This window comes from Monodon monoceros, unplaced genomic scaffold (assembly GCF_005190385.1).
Source record: "Monodon monoceros isolate NGI ecotype Baffin Bay Population unplaced genomic scaffold, NGI_Narwhal_1 Super_Scaffold_7, whole genome shotgun sequence".
NCBI lineage: Eukaryota > Metazoa > Chordata > Mammalia > Artiodactyla > Monodontidae > Monodon > Monodon monoceros.
The window spans coordinates 93,589,680-93,607,938 of record NW_021703784.1 but is presented as its reverse complement, the minus strand read 5'-3'; the positions used below and the strand labels follow the sequence as shown (position 1 = coordinate 93,607,938).

Below are 18,259 nucleotides of genomic sequence, written 5' to 3'. Positions count from 1 at the left end.
CAATGAGGAAACCAAGGGGAAGTGATTTGCCCAAGGTCACACAGAGAGTTAGGGAGATGAGGTGTGAGGAGAGGTGAGAACATTCTAGGCAGCAGGGAACACATGGGAAAAGGCTTGGGCCTGTCTGCCTCCACAGCAAGTCCCCTCAATTGCTGCTTTCAAACTGCCTCCTGGCTCTCCGTGAGGGCCTGAAGAGCCTGCCTTACTCCACTGCTGCTTTCATTTTTGTTATTCTTTTGGAAGAAGAAGAGGGGGACAGCTGCTGCTGTCCAGCTGTTCTGTCAGACCACACAGCCCAGCCCAGATGTGTCAGCCTCACTGTGATGGGTGAAATGGCTCCTGGGCCAAGGGCCAAGGAAGCCGCAGTGAGCGCTCTGTCCCGGGAGAGTTGGGAGAAGAGGCACCTTCAGCCCGGCAGCAGAGAAGCCCAATATTCCTCCAGCTGTCAAGTTGGCCTCGCTCATGATGTGGTATGTCCAGTTCATAAGGATCAGGATTTTGACATTCCAAGGAAATCACCCTTGATCTATTTTCTCTGATGGTTAGAGTTCTGGGCTGTTTCTTGCCCCTCCCAGCTTCCCCAGAACCAGACATCCTCATGCCTACCTTCTGCCCAGTCCTGCTCCCCAGTTCTACCATTTGCTCTGCCTGCTGAAGCGGGTTACTTCGTGTTCCAGCCAGAGCAATGCTCATGGCCTTGACTTAACTCCACCCAAATCTTCTTCCTCCATCCTGCCCCCTGGAGCGCTGAGACTTCCAGAAGAACAGCCTGTTCTCCAGCATCTGGAGCTGGTTTCTTGAGGGAGGTTCAAGAGCAAGCCAGGTCCCATAGAGGGATGCTCTGAGAGGGCTTTGGTACCAGGACTTGCAGGAGGCGCATCGTATGGGGAAGGGAAGACACAAAGCGGGGCTGGCCTTCGTCCTCCCCTGTCCTGGCACAGTGGCCAGGCCAGACATAAACAGGCCCTCCTGGGGAGTCCTGGAAACTGCAGAGAGCAAAGGTCCAAGTTCTCAGGTGGGCCGGGGAGGGGCATCCTAGAGTGAGGATGAGGAGAGGGCAGGGGATGGGATGTGCGGTCTCTCCTCGGACAGGCCAGGCAACGTGCTGGCTCTGCCCTTAAAGCTGTAGGCATCCATGGTGCCCTAAGGATGGGAGTGAGTGAGCGTGACGGCGGAGCCCCTCTGCTATCTGAGATCCCAAACGTTCCTGCCCTGGAGGGCAAAGTCCAAACCAGAACAAGAGCGGGAGAGAAGATGATGATTTCTCTTCCTTGACTCCATGGGACCCTGTCCCGAGAACAGCATTTAGATGTCCCCTCCTCTGTAAGTGTCAGTTTTCTCATCTGCACAGGGGCCAATGATGCTTATATAACAGGCTCAGGAAAAGGGACACGGCCCCAGTCCTCCCTGCTGAAATACCTTCCAATAACTCCTTTGCCTATAGGGATGGGGATATTGGAGAGGGAGGGTGGGGAGGTCACCTCCTCTGAGAACCTTCCATGACCTCCAGCCCGGCTGGAGGCTCCTCTTTGGGCTCCCATCATGCTCTCCTGCGTCGTGGCGCCCCGCGGTGCTGCTCTGTCTGCTTCCCTCTCTGTCTCTCTTATTTGGCTGTGAGTGGCTGGAGGTCATTCTGCACAGTGACCAACACTGGCGCTCCTTTAGTTCCCAGTTGTTAAAGGATAGATGTATGTATTGAAAAATAACCAAGCGAATTCCTAGCTGGTCCAGGGAAGCCGGAGGGACTTCACAGCAGATGGGGACACAGGCAGCATTTTTGTGGGACCCAGTCCGCATCACCCTCAGGGCTGGCTAGGCCAGAACCTGAGAATCCAGGGCCCCTTCTGGAATTATCAGTACACTTCTTGAACACTCAGGCCTGTCTTTTTAAAAACAGTTTCCCCTTCCCTTATAGGGACTGCCTATAAGGGAGTCTGAAGTCATTTTCTCTACAAATACAGTAGACCCTTGGAATAGAGCAAAGTATACTACAATGTGACCAAAACTTGGCTTCTGTTCTATGTCTGGGACCCATCTCAAATAAAGGTAGGAAAAGCTCTTATCTTTGTGGGGCTCGTGCTCCTCTGGAGCTTCCTCAGTTTGGTTTGCTGCATATGCACTAAGGTTTCACAATCTTTACTTTTGTGCTTTTTCTGATAGTACAGACCAACTGAAAAATACCACTTTTCATTGATCCTATAATAACATAACTCCACATTTTGTATGATTGAAAATTTTGGACTCAGCTTATTGTTTTATGGTTGAGTTTTACTATACTAAACGCCTATTTTGTGCCACGGTACTGTGCTAGGTTTATGGCACACTGACACACAACTGACATGGCCTCTGTTCTTAGGGAACTTGCTTTCTCACAGAGGAAGTGGATAATAAGCTGATAAAGTAACAGCAAATTGCGATACGAGCTACGAAGAAATCAAAGGACTGAAACAGGGACTTCCCTGGCGGTCCAGTGGTTAAGGCTCCGTGCTTCCACTGCAGAGGGCATAGGGTTTGATCCCTGGTCAGGGAACTGAGATCCCACATGCTGTGCGGCATGGCCAAAACAACAACAATTACAACAACAACGGACTGAAACAAAACAATAAGGGGTCCCACTTGAGGTGGTTGGGGAGGCTTCTCTAACGAGGCTTCCTTTGAACTGAGTAAGATGAGATGGAGAGAACTGGAAAGCATTCTAGATGTCAGGGATAGCATGTGCAAAGGCCCCACGGCAGGACTAGAAAAGACTTAGTTTTAAGCTGGGTGAGTGTGGATCCAGGAGTCCCAGCAAACTGGACAAGGGGAAACTGGGGAAGATGGAAGCCCTAGAGCCAACTGGTGCTCAGGGTGAAGCCTAAGCCACAAGTTCAAATCTGCTGTGCATCTGTCAGCTGTAGACTATCCTACACCAGGGGTTGTGGGGGTCTGTGCCAAGGGTAGGGATGACTCAAGGCAATGATAACTCATTGGAAACCTTCCTGAATTTCAGAGACAGTGTGGGCCGCAGGACCCTGATGGCTGGGAGTAGAGAGCATCCTTTTTCCTCTTCCTTAAAAAATGTGGGGCCTGGCCTGAGGGTTAGGGAAAAAGGATTCATTCAGCAACGTTTGGTTGAAGCCCCCTCTGTGCCAAGCACTGTGCTGGGCACTGGGGATACAGCAGTGAACAAGACAGTTAAACGCCTGCCCTCAAGGAGCTCACATCCTAGTGGGAGGAGCAAAAACAAAATTAAAAGCTGCCCAAAACAAACTTAGTGTTTTAGAGGAGAAGGAGGTGTCTGGGGCGATCTCCCTTCCTGAAGGGGAGCGCTGAGATTTGGGTTCCTCCATTAGTTTTTCTCTATTAGTTCTTTTGTAGTGGATTCTACTTGGAGACCAGAGTGCCTCGGCCCTTGGGTCCTTTTTCCTGTTGGTGAGAATTTAGAGAAACACAGGCACATGCGCTGGCACCCTTCCCCTTTTAAGGGCTGTTAAAGGCCCACACACAGACATAGGAACACCCAAATGCACATACTTCTCTAATCTCCCTAAATCCCCCAAAGGCTGGGGTGGTGGAAATAGTAATGGTAGTGGTTCTCTGCTTCCCTACTTAGCTCAGGAGAAGCCAGGCTGGGGGCCTGGGGAGCAGTGATCAGGTTTAGCCCTCACCAGCCCCCTTCCCCTGGGCTGGTCCCCGGTCCTTGTCATTCCCACACCTGGCCTCACCAGCTGCTGGGAGGTGAATGAGTGTGCTGGGCAAACATCCTTGCAGCTTCCTGCTGTGCCCCTCTGAGACAACAGAACTCCTCTTCCTCCTTCTCCTCCTCCCCACACCCTCCCAGCTGGGGCTTCTCTGGGATCCAAAGCCATTTCCCTCTAAAGAAACCAGAGTCATCCTTTCCCCTGAGCCGGAGGATGGACCTAGTGTCTCTCTCTGGAGACATAACCTGTTCTCCCTCTGGTCCTTTATCCCAGTTCTCTGAGCACCAGGCCCTCTCTCATACCTGCCCAGGGGCTGAGGGGTCACAGGGTCCAAGGGAAGACGGCTCTAGGGAGGCCACATCAGGAACTGTGGGAGAGTGGGGAGGGGATGGGAGGAGAAGCCCCCTCATCTGGCAGGAAGGGCAGCTCCTTCCGAGGGATGTCTCTGAGAATCACGTAGACAAGATTGCAATAGGATGAAGGTATTCTCACAGAAGGAAAAATACAGCACCCCTGGCCACCTCTAAGCACACATGGCTTATGCAAAGTATGCAACTCATTCTCCTGTCTCTGTCCAAGCGATGGCATATTTCTTACACAGTTGTGTTCAGGGTAAGCATCCTTTTTGATTTTTGCCTTTTGTACAGAGTAACAGAGCACACACGGTTTCCACCGTGACTTTATGGCTTTTATCTGGATTTTTAAGAAGGATAGTGAATAACCTACCCTCCATTTTCCAGACTGAGAAGCACACAAACTTCACCCCTTTCCATCTTTAACCCTGGAAACACTTTCCTGTCCTCATGCAGGATGAAGAGGGAGTTGGGGATGGGGTTGGTATGGGGTCCCAGCTGGGAGGGACCTTAGACATCTAAACAATGGAGGCACCAGAGAAGGAAGGTGACCTGCTCAGGGTCACAAAGCAACTCCTACCAGAGTATTCTTTACCACTACCCCATCTAGTCTCCAGAGCATGTTAACTATGGAAACTTACCTGGCAGGCATCGTCCTGCATTAATCTTTAATTAATATTCTCAGTAAATCTCTATAATAACACTATGGGGAAGCTTCTGTATCTCCATTTTTCAGATGAGGAATCCAAGGCCCACAGGAATAAAAGTCACTTGTTTGAACTGCCCAGCTGGCTGGTGGCAGAAGCACAGCTAGAACCAAATTTCCTGATTCCCAGCCCAGGAGTTTTCTTTCCTCTTAGAAATTCTTTCCTCTCCCCCTGCCTCACCTGGCCTTGCTTAGGCCTGAGATAAGGAGCTTTCCCAGCAGGGCTTTCCCTCCCCAGTCCCAGTACTGGATACCACTGTCTGATCATGATCATGCCTCCTTTCCTGTGCTGGACCAAGGCCCAGATGAGCAGCTGGGGATGCAAGGCTGAATGGAGCAGCAGGAAGAGGCTGTAGGCGGCAGAGTTCATTCAGAAGAAAGTCCAACTCAGAGCTGCTGAGGGCTGAGGGAACCTCACAGGGGGGCTCTGCCCATAAAGGTACACGCTGCAGCAAATTCCCTCCCTCTGACCAGTACCTGTTACCAACTCCAGGAGGGGCGTATGGAACCCCAGATCCCTGCTACTGCATTCCTAGGATCTGTGCCAGACCATCCTTAGAAAGAATGATCCAACCTCTTCCCATTTTATAGACACGGAAACAGGACCAGGGAGGAAAGCTGGTTGCATGGCCCAGGCTCACAGGGAGAGGCAGAAGCAGAGGCAGGACTAGAACCCAGGTCTCCCCACTGCTGGTTCAAGCCCTCTCCCCTCTTCCCCTCGGCTTGTCTGCAGAAGTGTGCTCTCTCTGACTGGAACCAGGGGCCTTCCTAGAGAGCAGGGTGACCTGGATCTACTGCCTAATGGAGGACCAGGAGACCTGTCACCCCATGCCTCCCTGACTCAGGTTTCTGTCCCTGGACTTGTTCCCCACCAGCAGCCTGGAACAGTTTAGGTGGAAGTCCAAGATGCCCAGTCCTTTAAGTCTCAGTGCACTTGGCTCTTGTCTGCCAGGTTTATCTTAGTCCCAGGAGTTAGAGGCCAGCAAATAGAGACCCTTGAGATTATCACTGGGTGTGTGTGTGTGTGTGTGTGTGCTGGGGGGGGAGGAGGGGAAGAGGGAGAGACTGGCAGGTCACTGCATGGGGTGGGGGAATCCCCCCAGATCCCCCAAGCAGCCCACATTTCAACCCGGCAGGCCCTTCTGAACCCAAAGATTTTCTCCCATTACCGAGCCCATCCCCCCGCCCCCCAGGGCTTTAGGGCTGAGCCTGAGAGAGGGAGGGAGGGAAGAAGAAAGAAGCCACGTTTCCTTAGGGAGGGAGGGGAAGAGAAAGAGAAGGACAAGCCCGGCGACAGAGACAGTCACGAAGCCACAGGGAGAGAGAGACAGTCAGGGAGACATAAGGGATAGAGAAACAGACCTAGAGAAAGACCTCCCTCCTTCTGAGCGACCACCCTGTGCTGCGCTGACCAGTTGAGGTCCCTCCCTGGGCGGTCTCCGGCCTGACTTCTTGGGGAGGCCAGGGCAGCACCCCTATATTTCCGGGTCTGGCTCAAAACCCGGGTCTGCCTCTGGCCCCCCAAGGGGCGTCTGGTCTCTGGCCCTCGAACACTCCCCTGTGCGCCCCCCAGCGGAGAACCAGACGCAGAGCCACCGAGGTCTTAAAGGGGGCGCAGGAAAGGGCGCCGCCAATTTGCGCCCAGTCTGGTCCCGGAACCCCAGGGTGGGTGGAGGACGATTAGAAGACTTGGGGGGGGCAGAATTGGTGTTTCTTGAGGTCGTATCAGTGGATCCGATGGCCCCGACGCCTCGACGTTCCCTTCCCCTAGACGAGGCCAATGTATCCATGGACGGAGCCTCCAGGAGGACCGTGCACGGGCGCAAGCTCAGAGGCTCCAGGTTCGGAGTCTAGGGAGGTGTCGAGGGATCTAGTCACCAAATCTCAGAGCTCTAAGCACGTGTCTCTCAAGGGGACCTGCACCGAGCCCCCTCCCCCACTTCTGCCCAGTGCTGTGTGGCCCAGTCCTTCGGGGGCCCCAGGTGCACCGCGAAGAGGAGTAGTAAGGAGTGGTGGAAGGAAAACACAGACTGTTCGTCTTACCGCATTGTTGAGGAAATCAGACTCGTTCAGATCCCCCAAGTCCAGGAAGCTGGATCCGGGGAACAGCCTGTCGGCCGGGAAGGGCTCCAAGACGGCGTCCATCGCGGCAGGCTCCGGAGACCCCCTTCGGCTGGGCTTCCCTCACTCCAGGGCGGCGGCGCGCCCGGCCCAGAGCTCCGGCCCGAGCGCTGGCAAGCGGGCGGGGGGCAGGTCCCGGGCAGAGCCCCGGGGGAGGGGCGGGCAGAGGCTGCGCGGCCCCGGGTAGGGGGCGCGGGGGCCGCGGAGGCCTTAGGGCAGCGGCGCAGAGCTGGCTGGGCTCAGGGGCCCCGGGCGCACCGCGGGCATTTAGCCGACTCCTCCTCCTCCCGCTCCTCCGGGGGCACAGCTGGCTTCCATGGGGAGCCCGGGAGTGGGGCTGAGGGCTTGAGGAGCCCCCCGGACTGGGTGGGAGCCGGGGGCGGGGGAGCTGAGCGCTCCCCCGAGACTGGGTGACTGCCGGGCGCTCCGCTCTCTCTGCGTCTCCCTCTGCACGGCTTCTGTCACTTTTCCTCTCTGTGAAACCGGGAACCCCTTGGCTGGTTAGCCCAGCTGGCTGAGGCGCCACTCCTCCACATCAATATTCACGATAATTTCATATTAATGAGGAGAAGGAGCGGCCTGAGGAATCGTCCCTCCTCTTTTAAAGAGACAGCTGCGAGCTAGTCTTGCCAATCTTTTTTCTCTGAAAAGATAGGGGCTTGAAGCAAAATTGTCCTAGAGCCAATAACTGTGTTCCTTGAACCTCAGCATCTTAAGGCTTTGCCAACCACACTCCCATAAGCTCACGAGGGAGCTGAGTTATTTCTATTCTTCCAGGCTTATGCTAGGGCCTGAACCAAATCCAAAGTCAGGGAATTCCATCTCTTGGGCCCCTCAACAAATCTCCTTTCAATGGGGGAGATTTTCAGGTCTCCTCCTCCAGGAAGCCTTCCCTGACCCCCAGGCTGAAGCAGTTACCATCACTACACACCCACAGGGCATGGTGTGCTTACCTCCATGTGGTGAGTCTAATACAGTATTGTCATTGTTTGCTCATGTGTCTATAAACCCACTGGACTCTGAGATCCCTCAGGGCGAGGACTGTATCCAGCTTTCCTGTGTGTGAAAATGCTGGGGGGGACAGGAGAGATGAGGTAAGGACCCCTCTTCTCATCAATCATCGAGTACCCCTAGTGTTTCTGAAGAGCAAGAAGTTGGAGAACAGTAGTCATGGGCTCTGCGTGAGCCAAGATGTAGGTTGGCTGCATGCTCCATGGTCACAGGACACTCCCAGGCCCCCTGGATCCATTACCTAAGTGGCCCGCTCCAGAGTACAGCTTAATCTCTTGAAAGGGCTGATAAACAATCACCAGGCACCTGAACAAATGCAAGTGGTCAGAAAGTCACTCCCTCCGAGGGCTGGGCACACTGTTCCTGCCCAGAAGTCATTAATAGGATTAAGTGTCTGGAGCTTTTAATTAGCTCAGGAACCAAAAGCCTTTAAGAAGCAGAGATGTCATCGCAGTTAAGCCAGGGATGTCACCCAAATTGCTCTCTCAGTGCCAAGGTGGGGAAAGGGCACACAGCTAGGCTGAGATAGCAGCTGTTTGCCTGGGGCGGGCGGGCAGGCATGTGGCTTTCCCCCGTCTCCTGATCCGGTTGACATAGTTCTGGAGAATGACGGTTGACATAGTTCTGGAGAATGACGTTCTGACCCTCCACATTGTCATATGACTATTAGCTCCTGGGCCTCCCGGAGAGTTTGCTCTTGAGAAGCTGGGAATACAGCCCGTGCTCTGGGGACCAGTTCACCAGCAATGTAACTCTGAGAAGTTAGGCAGGGCCAAAAAGAAATCAGTTCACTCTCTAAACAGTGGCAGGTAGAATTAGGGTGCTGAGACCATGGGAGTTTTCCCCAAGTGTGTCACCTCTGGCCAACTGGGGAGCAGTCAGATACTGAGAATGTAGCTGATCCTTTGTGGGCGTGGGGGGTTGCCATCTCTGGCTGGGCAGACAAGTCAGTCCATGGTGGGTGAGCTTGCGACTGCAGGTGTCTGGAGTCCTGGCTCCCGAGCTGGAGTCCCTGCAGGTCCCCAGAAGGAACAAAAGTGCCCCTCTGCCTGAGGTTGGCTGGAAATTGTGCCTGTGTTCCTCCCAGCCTGCTCTGTAATTAGAGACATAGGCACCACTTAAGTGATTGGGGAAGATTATACAGTTTTAGATAAATAAGATTAGAGTGTCCTCTCTTTCCTGATTCTTACCCAGGTGAACACCCCAGGAAACCATTGAAAATAATCCGGGGGAGACACTCTGGTTCCAGCACCTCCTGTGGAGTCTGAGAGGCAGGAGGTCCCAAGAGAAATCCTGGGGGGAAGGGACAGGGAGAGGAGAGGAGAGGAATGGGCAGTGTGGAGCCTGGCACGTACAGTAGAGAAGGATGGCAGGAGGTTTGTTCACACATTCTACAAGTATTATTGAGCACCTGTGAACAGTCCCTAGACCAGGCCCTGGGGATACAGTTGTGATTAAGTACTTAAGTTCTAGAGTGAATGAGGAAAGAATGGGCAAAAAAAAAAAAAAAAAAAAAAGTTACGAAGATAATTTCAAATAGTAATAGGACTATGAAGGAAATAAAATAGTGTGATATGATTGAATAGGTAAGGAAGCCCTCTCTAAAGAGGTGATGTGTGATCTGAGAACTGGAGTCATTTATGGGGCAAAAATGGAGGGAAAAGCATTCCAGATAGAGGGAACAGCAAGTAGAGGAGAAAGCAAGAGAAAGACTGGGAGGGGCAGGCAGTGACATGGGAGAGAGAGGATGAATGTGAAACCCCGAGGCCCTATACACACTCGCTATGGTCTCACTGATTCTATTCAAGTAGTGAAAAGAATTGTGCCTGTTCAGATTAGAGGGCCCACCTGAAGCCTTCTGTAGCAGTCATCCCTTCGGTATCTATATCTCTTAAAGATTTTCCAGCAGAGGAAAGTAGACAGCTCACCGGGTCTGCAGTCTGGGTTCTGACCCAACAGGGAGGGTCTACTTCCTCCAGGCCAGTCCTGAGCTTGAGGCCCAGATGCCTCAGGCCCCTTCTCTACATCTGAAGGGGCGGGGGAAGGAGGCCCAGATTGGTGCTGCAAACACCCCGAAATACTCCAGGTCAAGAAAAGCTCACAGACCGTAGCCCCTCCGGTTGTGGCCTCAGGAAAATCTGGTTGGCGCTCTCAGCAGTGGCTCCAGCTGTGAAGCATAATGCATAAAGATGCTCCAGCCCACACAGTGACGCACCGGAGAGAAGGGACAGAGGTTAGCTTCCTGCCTGTCCCGGACACTGAAGGTCAGGTGGAGAGAGAGGCGCAGGGAATGGGGGGAGGTAGGGTGAAGGACCTGCCTCTTTAGGAAGCCTGGAGCTCCGATTTTCCAGGCTTCCATCCTGGAGCCTCCAGGAGGGTGCAAGGCTGGGTGTTTACACTTGGCAGGCAGGCTCTGGGTGGTGGTGAGAAGGTCGCCCAAAGTAAACCTGCCTTGTTTGCCTGGATTGTAAAGGAAAAAACGCTTTGGCACACTCTAACAGGAACTTCTGAGAAATGAAAACATATTCATCCTGGAGATTAGGCTGACTTCCGGGGCACAGAAGGGGGCCCTTTGTTCTCTTGTGGCTCCCTAAAATGGGCCTCATGGCTGCTCTCCCTGTAACCCCCACAGGGCTAGAAGTGGAGTCCCTGGGGTTGCACCCTGCCAAGAGGGCGGGAGTGGGCCTCAGACCCCAAGCTCTTACTCTTCTCCATCCCCTTGGCCTGTGGTTCCTTCCGCACTCCCCCCGGAACCATAAAAATACCTGACATTTATTGAGAACTTGCTTTGTGCCAGGCACTAAATACTTGACTTATATTACCTCGTTTAACGCTTGGAACAAGCTTGTGAGATAAATATCATATTCACTGATTCTGAGATGCACATTTACACCTCTGAAATCAGAATGTGTCTTATAATCGGTAGTATGTTATACTTGAATGGACAGTGTTTTTTCCTTCTTAGCGTACAGTACAAAAAAAATGGTGTATTGTACAATTGATGACATCTTAGAGTCGATGAAACATGATATTATTATCATCCCCGGTCTGCAGAGGAGAAAACGGAGCCTCAGAGAGTTTATATGACTTACCACTCCTTTATTTTGCAGGGAACCGAGGCCTCGAGCCATAAGAGGCTTTCCTCAGGTCAGCCAGCTTCAATGAGACAGAGATAGGACTGAAATCCAGGCCTCCAGGCTCCTCACCCAGGGCCCTCTCCACTCACCCCAGATGAACTGGGTTTGCTCACCAGGGAGAGGCAGGCGCTGAGGGGAGGGCCTTCCAGGGCCTTCCTCAGCAGCAAGGGAATCACCAGCCACTCTGCCTTGGAGAAGGGCCTTAAAGATAGATTTTTTTCCCTCTCCAAATTCTCTGAAGACTGAAGTTCCTTAAGGACTAAAAAAACACTTGTTTCCCTTCCAGCTCCTTTTCCTGGTAATTATTTTAGCTTCTCTTTCCCTGAATTTCTGCTCTACTGTCCCATCTTTGGACTGGAGGCAGGCCCGCCCCTTGGCCCTCGGTCTGCCTGCTGCCTGGGGAACAGCTCCACCCGCTTCCTGCTTTGCTCTCGGCCCTGCTCTGATCTCACCCTTCTTTCTTCCACCTCAAATCACCTGCACCAACTCTGCTTCTAGATGCCTCTATAACCCAGGCTGCTGGCTCCAACCCCGAAGACGTACACTCAGGCATACTATGTCCTCCATCTCCCTCGCTCTCTGAGTCTACAGTCAAGGGAGGAAAGTCAATAAGGCTAGTCTTTCCTCTTGCCTCAGTAAGCCCCCATGTTGTTGGGGGCACGCCCCTGCCAATCCTGCTTCACTTAGGGCTGCAGAGCTGGAACTGTGGGAAGGGCAGGGGCATGGAAAGTCAGAGGCTTGACTCTGCCTGTGATCTACTGCACTGTAGATCTACCCCCACCCTAGCCCGTAGCCTAGGTTTCCCCAACCTCCAAGGCTGGTGAGGCTGAACGGCCCGTCACCAGGAAGCGGAGAGGCAGCATCAGGCGTTTAAATCAAAGGCTTTGCTAAAATGCAACCAGGCACGGTTCACTTCAGCGGGGACTGATCGCCACCCGGGTTAAGCCAGGGCCTCAGATTCTTCCCAGTCAAAGGAGGGTTTTGGATAGGATAGTCTCTGAAATTCCATCCTACCAGCTCTGAACCGCTATGATTCTGTCTCCCTCTGCCCAGAAAGCAAATATAGGCCTTGTGTGTGAGGAGCCCATGTGTTCTCTGGGCATCGATTTGGCCAGGAACTGAGTGTGCTGCCTGTGGTGGTGTGACTGTGCGCACACATGCCGCTGGGTGGATGATCCCGTGTCTGGAGGTGTGGACCTACATGTGGGGCTCCTGCCATCTGTGCACGTGTACAGTCCTCTGGAGGAGAGAGTGCCGGTTCACACCGAAGAGCAGGCCCACCCCCCTGTGCACAACCATGCCAGAGCGTGCGGCTGCAAATCTGGTTTCCATCTTCTTCCAATAGGCAGCTGGGCTGGGGGAGACTGAGTGGAATATTAATTGTGCTTTTGCACGTGGCTGAGCTCCATGAATGTGGTGGTCGGAGGGAACAGCCTGAAGCTATGTGGGGAATGAGGGGGAAGCCACAGGAGCGGGGTGCCCTGGGGTTTACGGGCACACTTGGGAGGAGGCAGAGCCCTGAGACCCAAAAGGGTGGGTGGCAGGGGGAGGGAGAGGGCTTCTGAGACTAAGGATCTGGGGACAGCGGGGAAGATACTAGCTAGGTTTAGGGTGATTCGGATGTTTGCCTGATCCAGAGCCCGGCACATAGTAGGTGTTCAGTAAGTGTTTGCTGAATGATTAAATAGCTGACTGCTCGAGTGCATGAGAGATCTCACAGATACTCTTACCTGGGAGAAGATGGAGGACTGAGTAGGTAGAAGGAAGTGGGCACATTTGAAGCACCTACCATAGCAGCCCACTCTGAGGGTCACCGTCAGGCGTTTTATTTTATTTCAAACACAGAAAGGCCTAGGAGATAGTATCACCTTTGCTGCACACACCCTCCCCTCCCCACTTGCGCTTTTTTGGAAGGTCCAGGTGAGAACTTTTTCTTTGACTTCAGAGCCCAGAAACGATGGCTGCTTCCGAGAGGTGGGTCTGTTTTTTTTTTTTTTTTTTTTTTTGCCTGTGCCGGGCAGCATGCAGGATCTTAGTTCCCCCACCAGGGATCGAACCTGTTCCCCCTGCAGTGGAAGCATGGAGCCTTAACCACTGGACTGCCAGGGAATTCCCAGAGGTGGGTCTATTTTCTATCTAATGGACACTCTGGATTTTATAGCTCACTGCCTTTCCTTCTTTACTTGGGCTGTCAGGAAGCTCAGAGATGAGTTTGCTGGGGCCCACCTCTTGCAACAGGGTCTCATGGGGGTGCATTTCACAAACTAACTGCATCCCTGGCTTCATCTTAGCTTTTTAATCCCCCTTCTCCATATCCTTTTCCCTCTATTAATAGCCATTTAATTCCATTGTCTGTAGGGTTTCTCAAGAAACTTTAATACACCCTGAAGTGAGACAGGTATAAATACAAAAATATTTTTACTTTTATAGGTGAAGAAGGTGAGGGGACTTCCCTGGTGGTCCAGTGCCTCAGACTCCACGCTCCCAATGCAGGGGGCCCAGGTTCCATCCTCGGTCAGGGAACTAGATCCCTCATGCCACAGCTAAGACCCGGCACAGCCAAATAAATAAATAAACATTAAAAAAAATAAAAACAATTAACCATAAAAAGAAAGAAGGTGAGGCTCAGAGAGGTTATGTTATTTGTCCAAGGTCACACAGGTATTAAGCAAGAGAGTTGGGAATTTGAGCTTGGATCAGTTTGACAATATTTTCACTGTGCCAGACTCTAGGAGTGGACAAGATGTACAGCAATCAGGAGGCTTTCAGGGAGTTGGGAGGAGCCTTTAACTCTCACTGGCCCTCATCCAGTCTCTGCTTCTTCTTTTTTTAAATAAATTTATTTATTTTATTTATTTTTATTTTTGGCTGTATTGAGTCTTCGTCGCCGCATGCGGGCTTTCTCTAGTTGCGGTGAGGGGGACTACTCTTCATTGCTGTGCGCGGGCTTCTCATTGTCGTGGCTTCTCTTGTTGCAGAGCACGGGCTCTAGGTGCGTGGGCTTCAATAGATGTGGCACGTGTGCTCAGTAGTCATGGCTTGCGGGCTCTAGAGCACAGGCTCAGCAGTTGTGGTGCACGGGCTTAGTTGCTCCATGGCATGTGGGATCTTCCCGGACCAGGGCTCGAACCCGCGTCCCCTGCATTGGCAGGTGGATTCTTAACCACTGCGCCACCAAGGAAGCCCCAGTCTCCGCTTCTTGAAGAGCAGGTCCAGGTGGGGATTCCCATCCCAGGTCATGCACAAAGAGGGGGCGCTGGGGGTCCTGGGCATCCCCTGTCTTCAAGGACCAGTCCTAGGCCCCATAGCTAAGCAGAACAGAGAGAAAACCAGCAGAGCTGGTCTTGGCAATCACCAGTTAAAGCGAATATATATTCCAGATGCTCTGAGGAACGTTTCTGGAGCCTCCAGAACTGAAGGGCGGACCAATTCCCTGGAGGAAAGGAATGGATTTGGGCCCAGGGGAGCCACATTTTTTCTCAGCTCTATGGCAAGCAAGCACCAAGGGTCCAAGGATCAGGGCAAGGAGCTCCAATGCTGCATATTCCGCACCTCTATTCCTCGCTGTAGCCCTTCAGACCTGCCCACCTAGAGTCTGTCTCCCGTGGGGAGCCCCTGGATGATGACTTTGGGATTCCCCAGGGAGGCCTTATACTTACCTGTTAGTGAATTCATTCCTTACAGGGGATCACGCATGTGCTCCACAAACTTGGGGACCCCTGGGGAAGGCACAAAGGATGAGCCTAATCTAGGGGAAAGGGGTGTTGTTATTCTGAAAGCCGTAGTGGAGAATGACAATGTCGGTCAACCCAGGGGACACCATCACACTGACAGTGACACAGAGCCAATGAGTAAAGACTCATTTCCAGATAAGCCCTGAGGTCTCCTGTGTGGGATGCCTTCAGACACAGCCTGCATGGCCTGGAGGAGAAATAATCATAGAAATAATGATTTTCACAAACTGCCATTTGTTGTGGACCCGTTGCCCTTCAGTGCTCCGCCAGTTTGCAGTGCGCATCTCAATCTTCTGAATCTATAAAGAGCTCCTATAAATCAATAAGACAAAGGCCAACAATCCAATAAAAATATTGACAAAGAATATGAACAGTGAGTCTGGTACATTTATACAGTACTATTTATCATGTCCCAGGATCTATCTAAGCACTTCCTCTGCATTTTCTCATTTAAGCCTTACCACAAGGCTTGGAGATAGATAACATGATTACTCTGTTTTCCTGAGGCTCAGAGAGGTGAAGACACTTGCCCAACGTCACACAGTGACTTGGTCTGACTTCATAGTCTGTGTTCTTAAGGTACGAGTTGGGATGAGAGTCACCATTTATGGGGACCCAAGGCCTCAGGAAAACCTGGCAGGCGCTGGGGAGGGACAGTGACAGAGGGTCAGCCAGCTGAAGTGAAATCCTGTCTACTCAGCAACTTGGGAAGAAACCTGGAGCCCCCAATACCTAGGGAGAGGGGTTTTTTGGGTTTTGTTTTGTCTTTTTAAATTTGTTGAAAAGATAATGCATCACATGACTCAAAAAATATATATATATAATGGGGCTCCCCTGGTGGCTCAGTGGTTGGGAGTCTGCATGCCGATGCAGGGGACACGGGTTCGTGCCCCGGTCCGGGAGGATCCCACATGCCGCGGAGCGGCTGGGCCCGTGAGCCATGGCCGCTGGGCCTGCGTGTCCGGAGCCTGTGCTCCGCAACGGGAGAGGTCACAACAGTGAGAGGCCCGCGTACTGCAAAAAAAAAAAAATATATATATATATATATATATAATAATAATGAAAATTAATCCTCTCATTCCTACATCCTGTGTCCTAACCACTAAGTTCCCACCCTTCAACCAGCATATGATTAATTTTATTACTTTCTTGGGCATCCTTCAGTGGGGGGTGTGTGTGTGTGTGCGTGTGTGTATTCATATGTATATACATCTTTTCTCTCTTTTTTATTTAACCAAAAAGGAGCATATTAAATACACTGTTCTAGGGATTTCCCTGATGGTGCAGTGGTTAAGAATCCACCTGCCAGTGCAGGAGACACGGGCTTGAGCCCTGGTCCCGGAAGATCCCACATGCCGAGGAGCAATTAAGCCCATGCACCACAACTACTGAGTCTGCGCTCTAGAGCCCGCGAGCCACAACTACTGAAGCCCACGTGCCTAGAGCCCGTGCTGCGCAACAAGAGAAGCCACCGCAATGAGAAGCCCACACACCACAATGAAAAGTAGCCCTGCTCACCATAACTAGAGAAAACCTGTGCACAGCAACGAAGACCCAACACAGCCAAAAATAAAAGAAATAAATTTACATTAAATACACTGTTCTACATCTCCCCCCCCCATTTTATCTGTTTTGGAAATCTTCCACATTAGTACATAGAAAACTTCCTCATCCTTTTTTTTTTTTTTTAAGTAGGTGCATAGCTACCAATTGTGTGACTGTACCATAGTTTATTTACCTGTCCCCAACTGATGAACATTTAGATTGTTTCCAGTTTTTTACTTTTAACAAATAATGCTATAATGATAGCCTTGCTCAGGCACTGTATATATGTAGGATAAAATCTCGGAAGTGGTATTGCTGGGTCAAAGAGAATGTGCATATGTAATGTTGACAGATATTGTCAAATATTTCATTTCGACTTACCCCCTCACCAGCAGTATATGAAGCTGTTGGTTTCTCTACAGTCTCTCAAACAGTGGATATTATCAAACTTCTGAGTGGCTTTGTTTGCATTTCTCTTATCATTAGTGAGGTTGAGAGTCTCTTTAGATGTCCTCGAACAATTTATGTTTCCTTTTCTGTAGACGCTTTTCATTCTCTGACTTTTAAAAAATTGGTGGTTGGTCTTGTCTTATTGATTTCTAGAAGCTCTTTATATGTTAGGGAGATTGTGATATGGTTTGCAGCAGCAGTGGGGCCACAATTGGCATCCCCTCTGGGAAAGGCTGTGGAGGTGGATTCTTCCCCACATCTCCACCCTCTCATCCAAGCCCAGCCATTGATTCAAGGAGCATTCATTGAGTATCTCTTGAGTGCCAGGCTCAGTGCTTAGGCAGAGGTGAATAGACAAAGTTCTCAGGTTGCTGGAAGTTCGGTGGGGTAATCAGACAGGTGGTGGTCGAGTGTGAGATGAACTGTAGTTCAGGGGTTCAGAATGAGTGCTTCAGGAGCCTGTGGGCAGAAGCAATAGCCTCTGCCTATCCCAGTAGACTCTGACACCTGTCACCTGTGTCCACCTGGGGCTACCGAGGCTCTGCCTGCCTCCCCTCTCCCTGTGGGTTCAGCCCTCAGACTCTGATTGCAGAAATGCTCTGCTCCAGGAAGATGGCTCCCTCAGTACATATTTACAGAGTGCTTACCACACACCAGTCTTCCCTGAGCTCATCCTGTCGGCTCTGCCTCCACGTGGCCTCCTTCCCTGGCCTGCGCTGATCCTCACCGCCTGATTCTAACCTGTCACGCATTTCTTTTTACTTTTTCTTCTTTTTTAAAAGTATTTATTTATTTGCACGCCCTGGGTCTTAGTTGTGGCACGTGGGATCTTAGTTGCGGCATGTGGGATCTTTAGTTGTGGCATGCGAACTCTTTGTTGCGGCATGTGGGATCTAGTTCCCTGACCAGGGATCGAACCCAGGCCCCCTGCATTGGGAGTGCAGAGTCTTAGCCACTGGACCACCAGGGAAGTCTCTGTCGTGCATTTCTTGCCACCTGTTTGGGGGTGTCCGTGCCTCCACTGCTCAAAGGATTGTAATCTCTTTGATGGTATGATGGGAGACTTTCCTCTGGGTCCCCTCCCCTTGGTGCTTAGTATCCGGTGACGCTCAGTGAAGGCTTGTTGGATGATTGATCGTCAGGTGACTTGGATGTTAGGGAAGTTGGAAACCATGGCTCACCTGAATTGGGGTGTGTATGTCGGGGAGGTGGGGATGGCCCATTAAGCACGGGAAAGGATGGTAAGCCAGCCCCAGCATCAGAGGCCAGCCAAGAAAGGGTTAAGCTTGCCAGAATTTTGTGTATGAAATGGCACCAGGGGGGAAAAACATACAGACTAGCAATTGAGCCCTGCCTCATCCTGGTTCAAATGACATTGTCTGAGCTTCCCCAGCCTCGCCTCCTGCACTAATTACAGACCTTCCCTAGGGAGGGAGACCAGGGCCTGGAGGTCCTCATTACAGGCTTGCTCGCTGGAGGGAGCAAACCCCAATGACTGAACTCAATGACCAAACAAACTCTC

General features: G+C 51.7%; 1 protein-coding gene across 1 annotated transcript in view; it reads right to left on the bottom strand.

Moving 5' to 3' along the window:
• The window catches only part of CREB3L1 (cAMP responsive element binding protein 3 like 1), a 35,164-nt gene extending 27,827 nt beyond the window's left edge, over positions 1-7,337 (bottom strand). The window contains exon 1 of the mRNA XM_029208474.1: positions 6,783-7,337. Coding sequence (XP_029064307.1) covers positions 6,783-6,884 — 102 coding nt within the window. The 5' untranslated portion in view covers positions 6,885-7,337. The remainder of the gene's footprint in view (positions 1-6,782) is intronic.
• Positions 7,338-18,259: the final 10,922 nt, after the last annotated feature.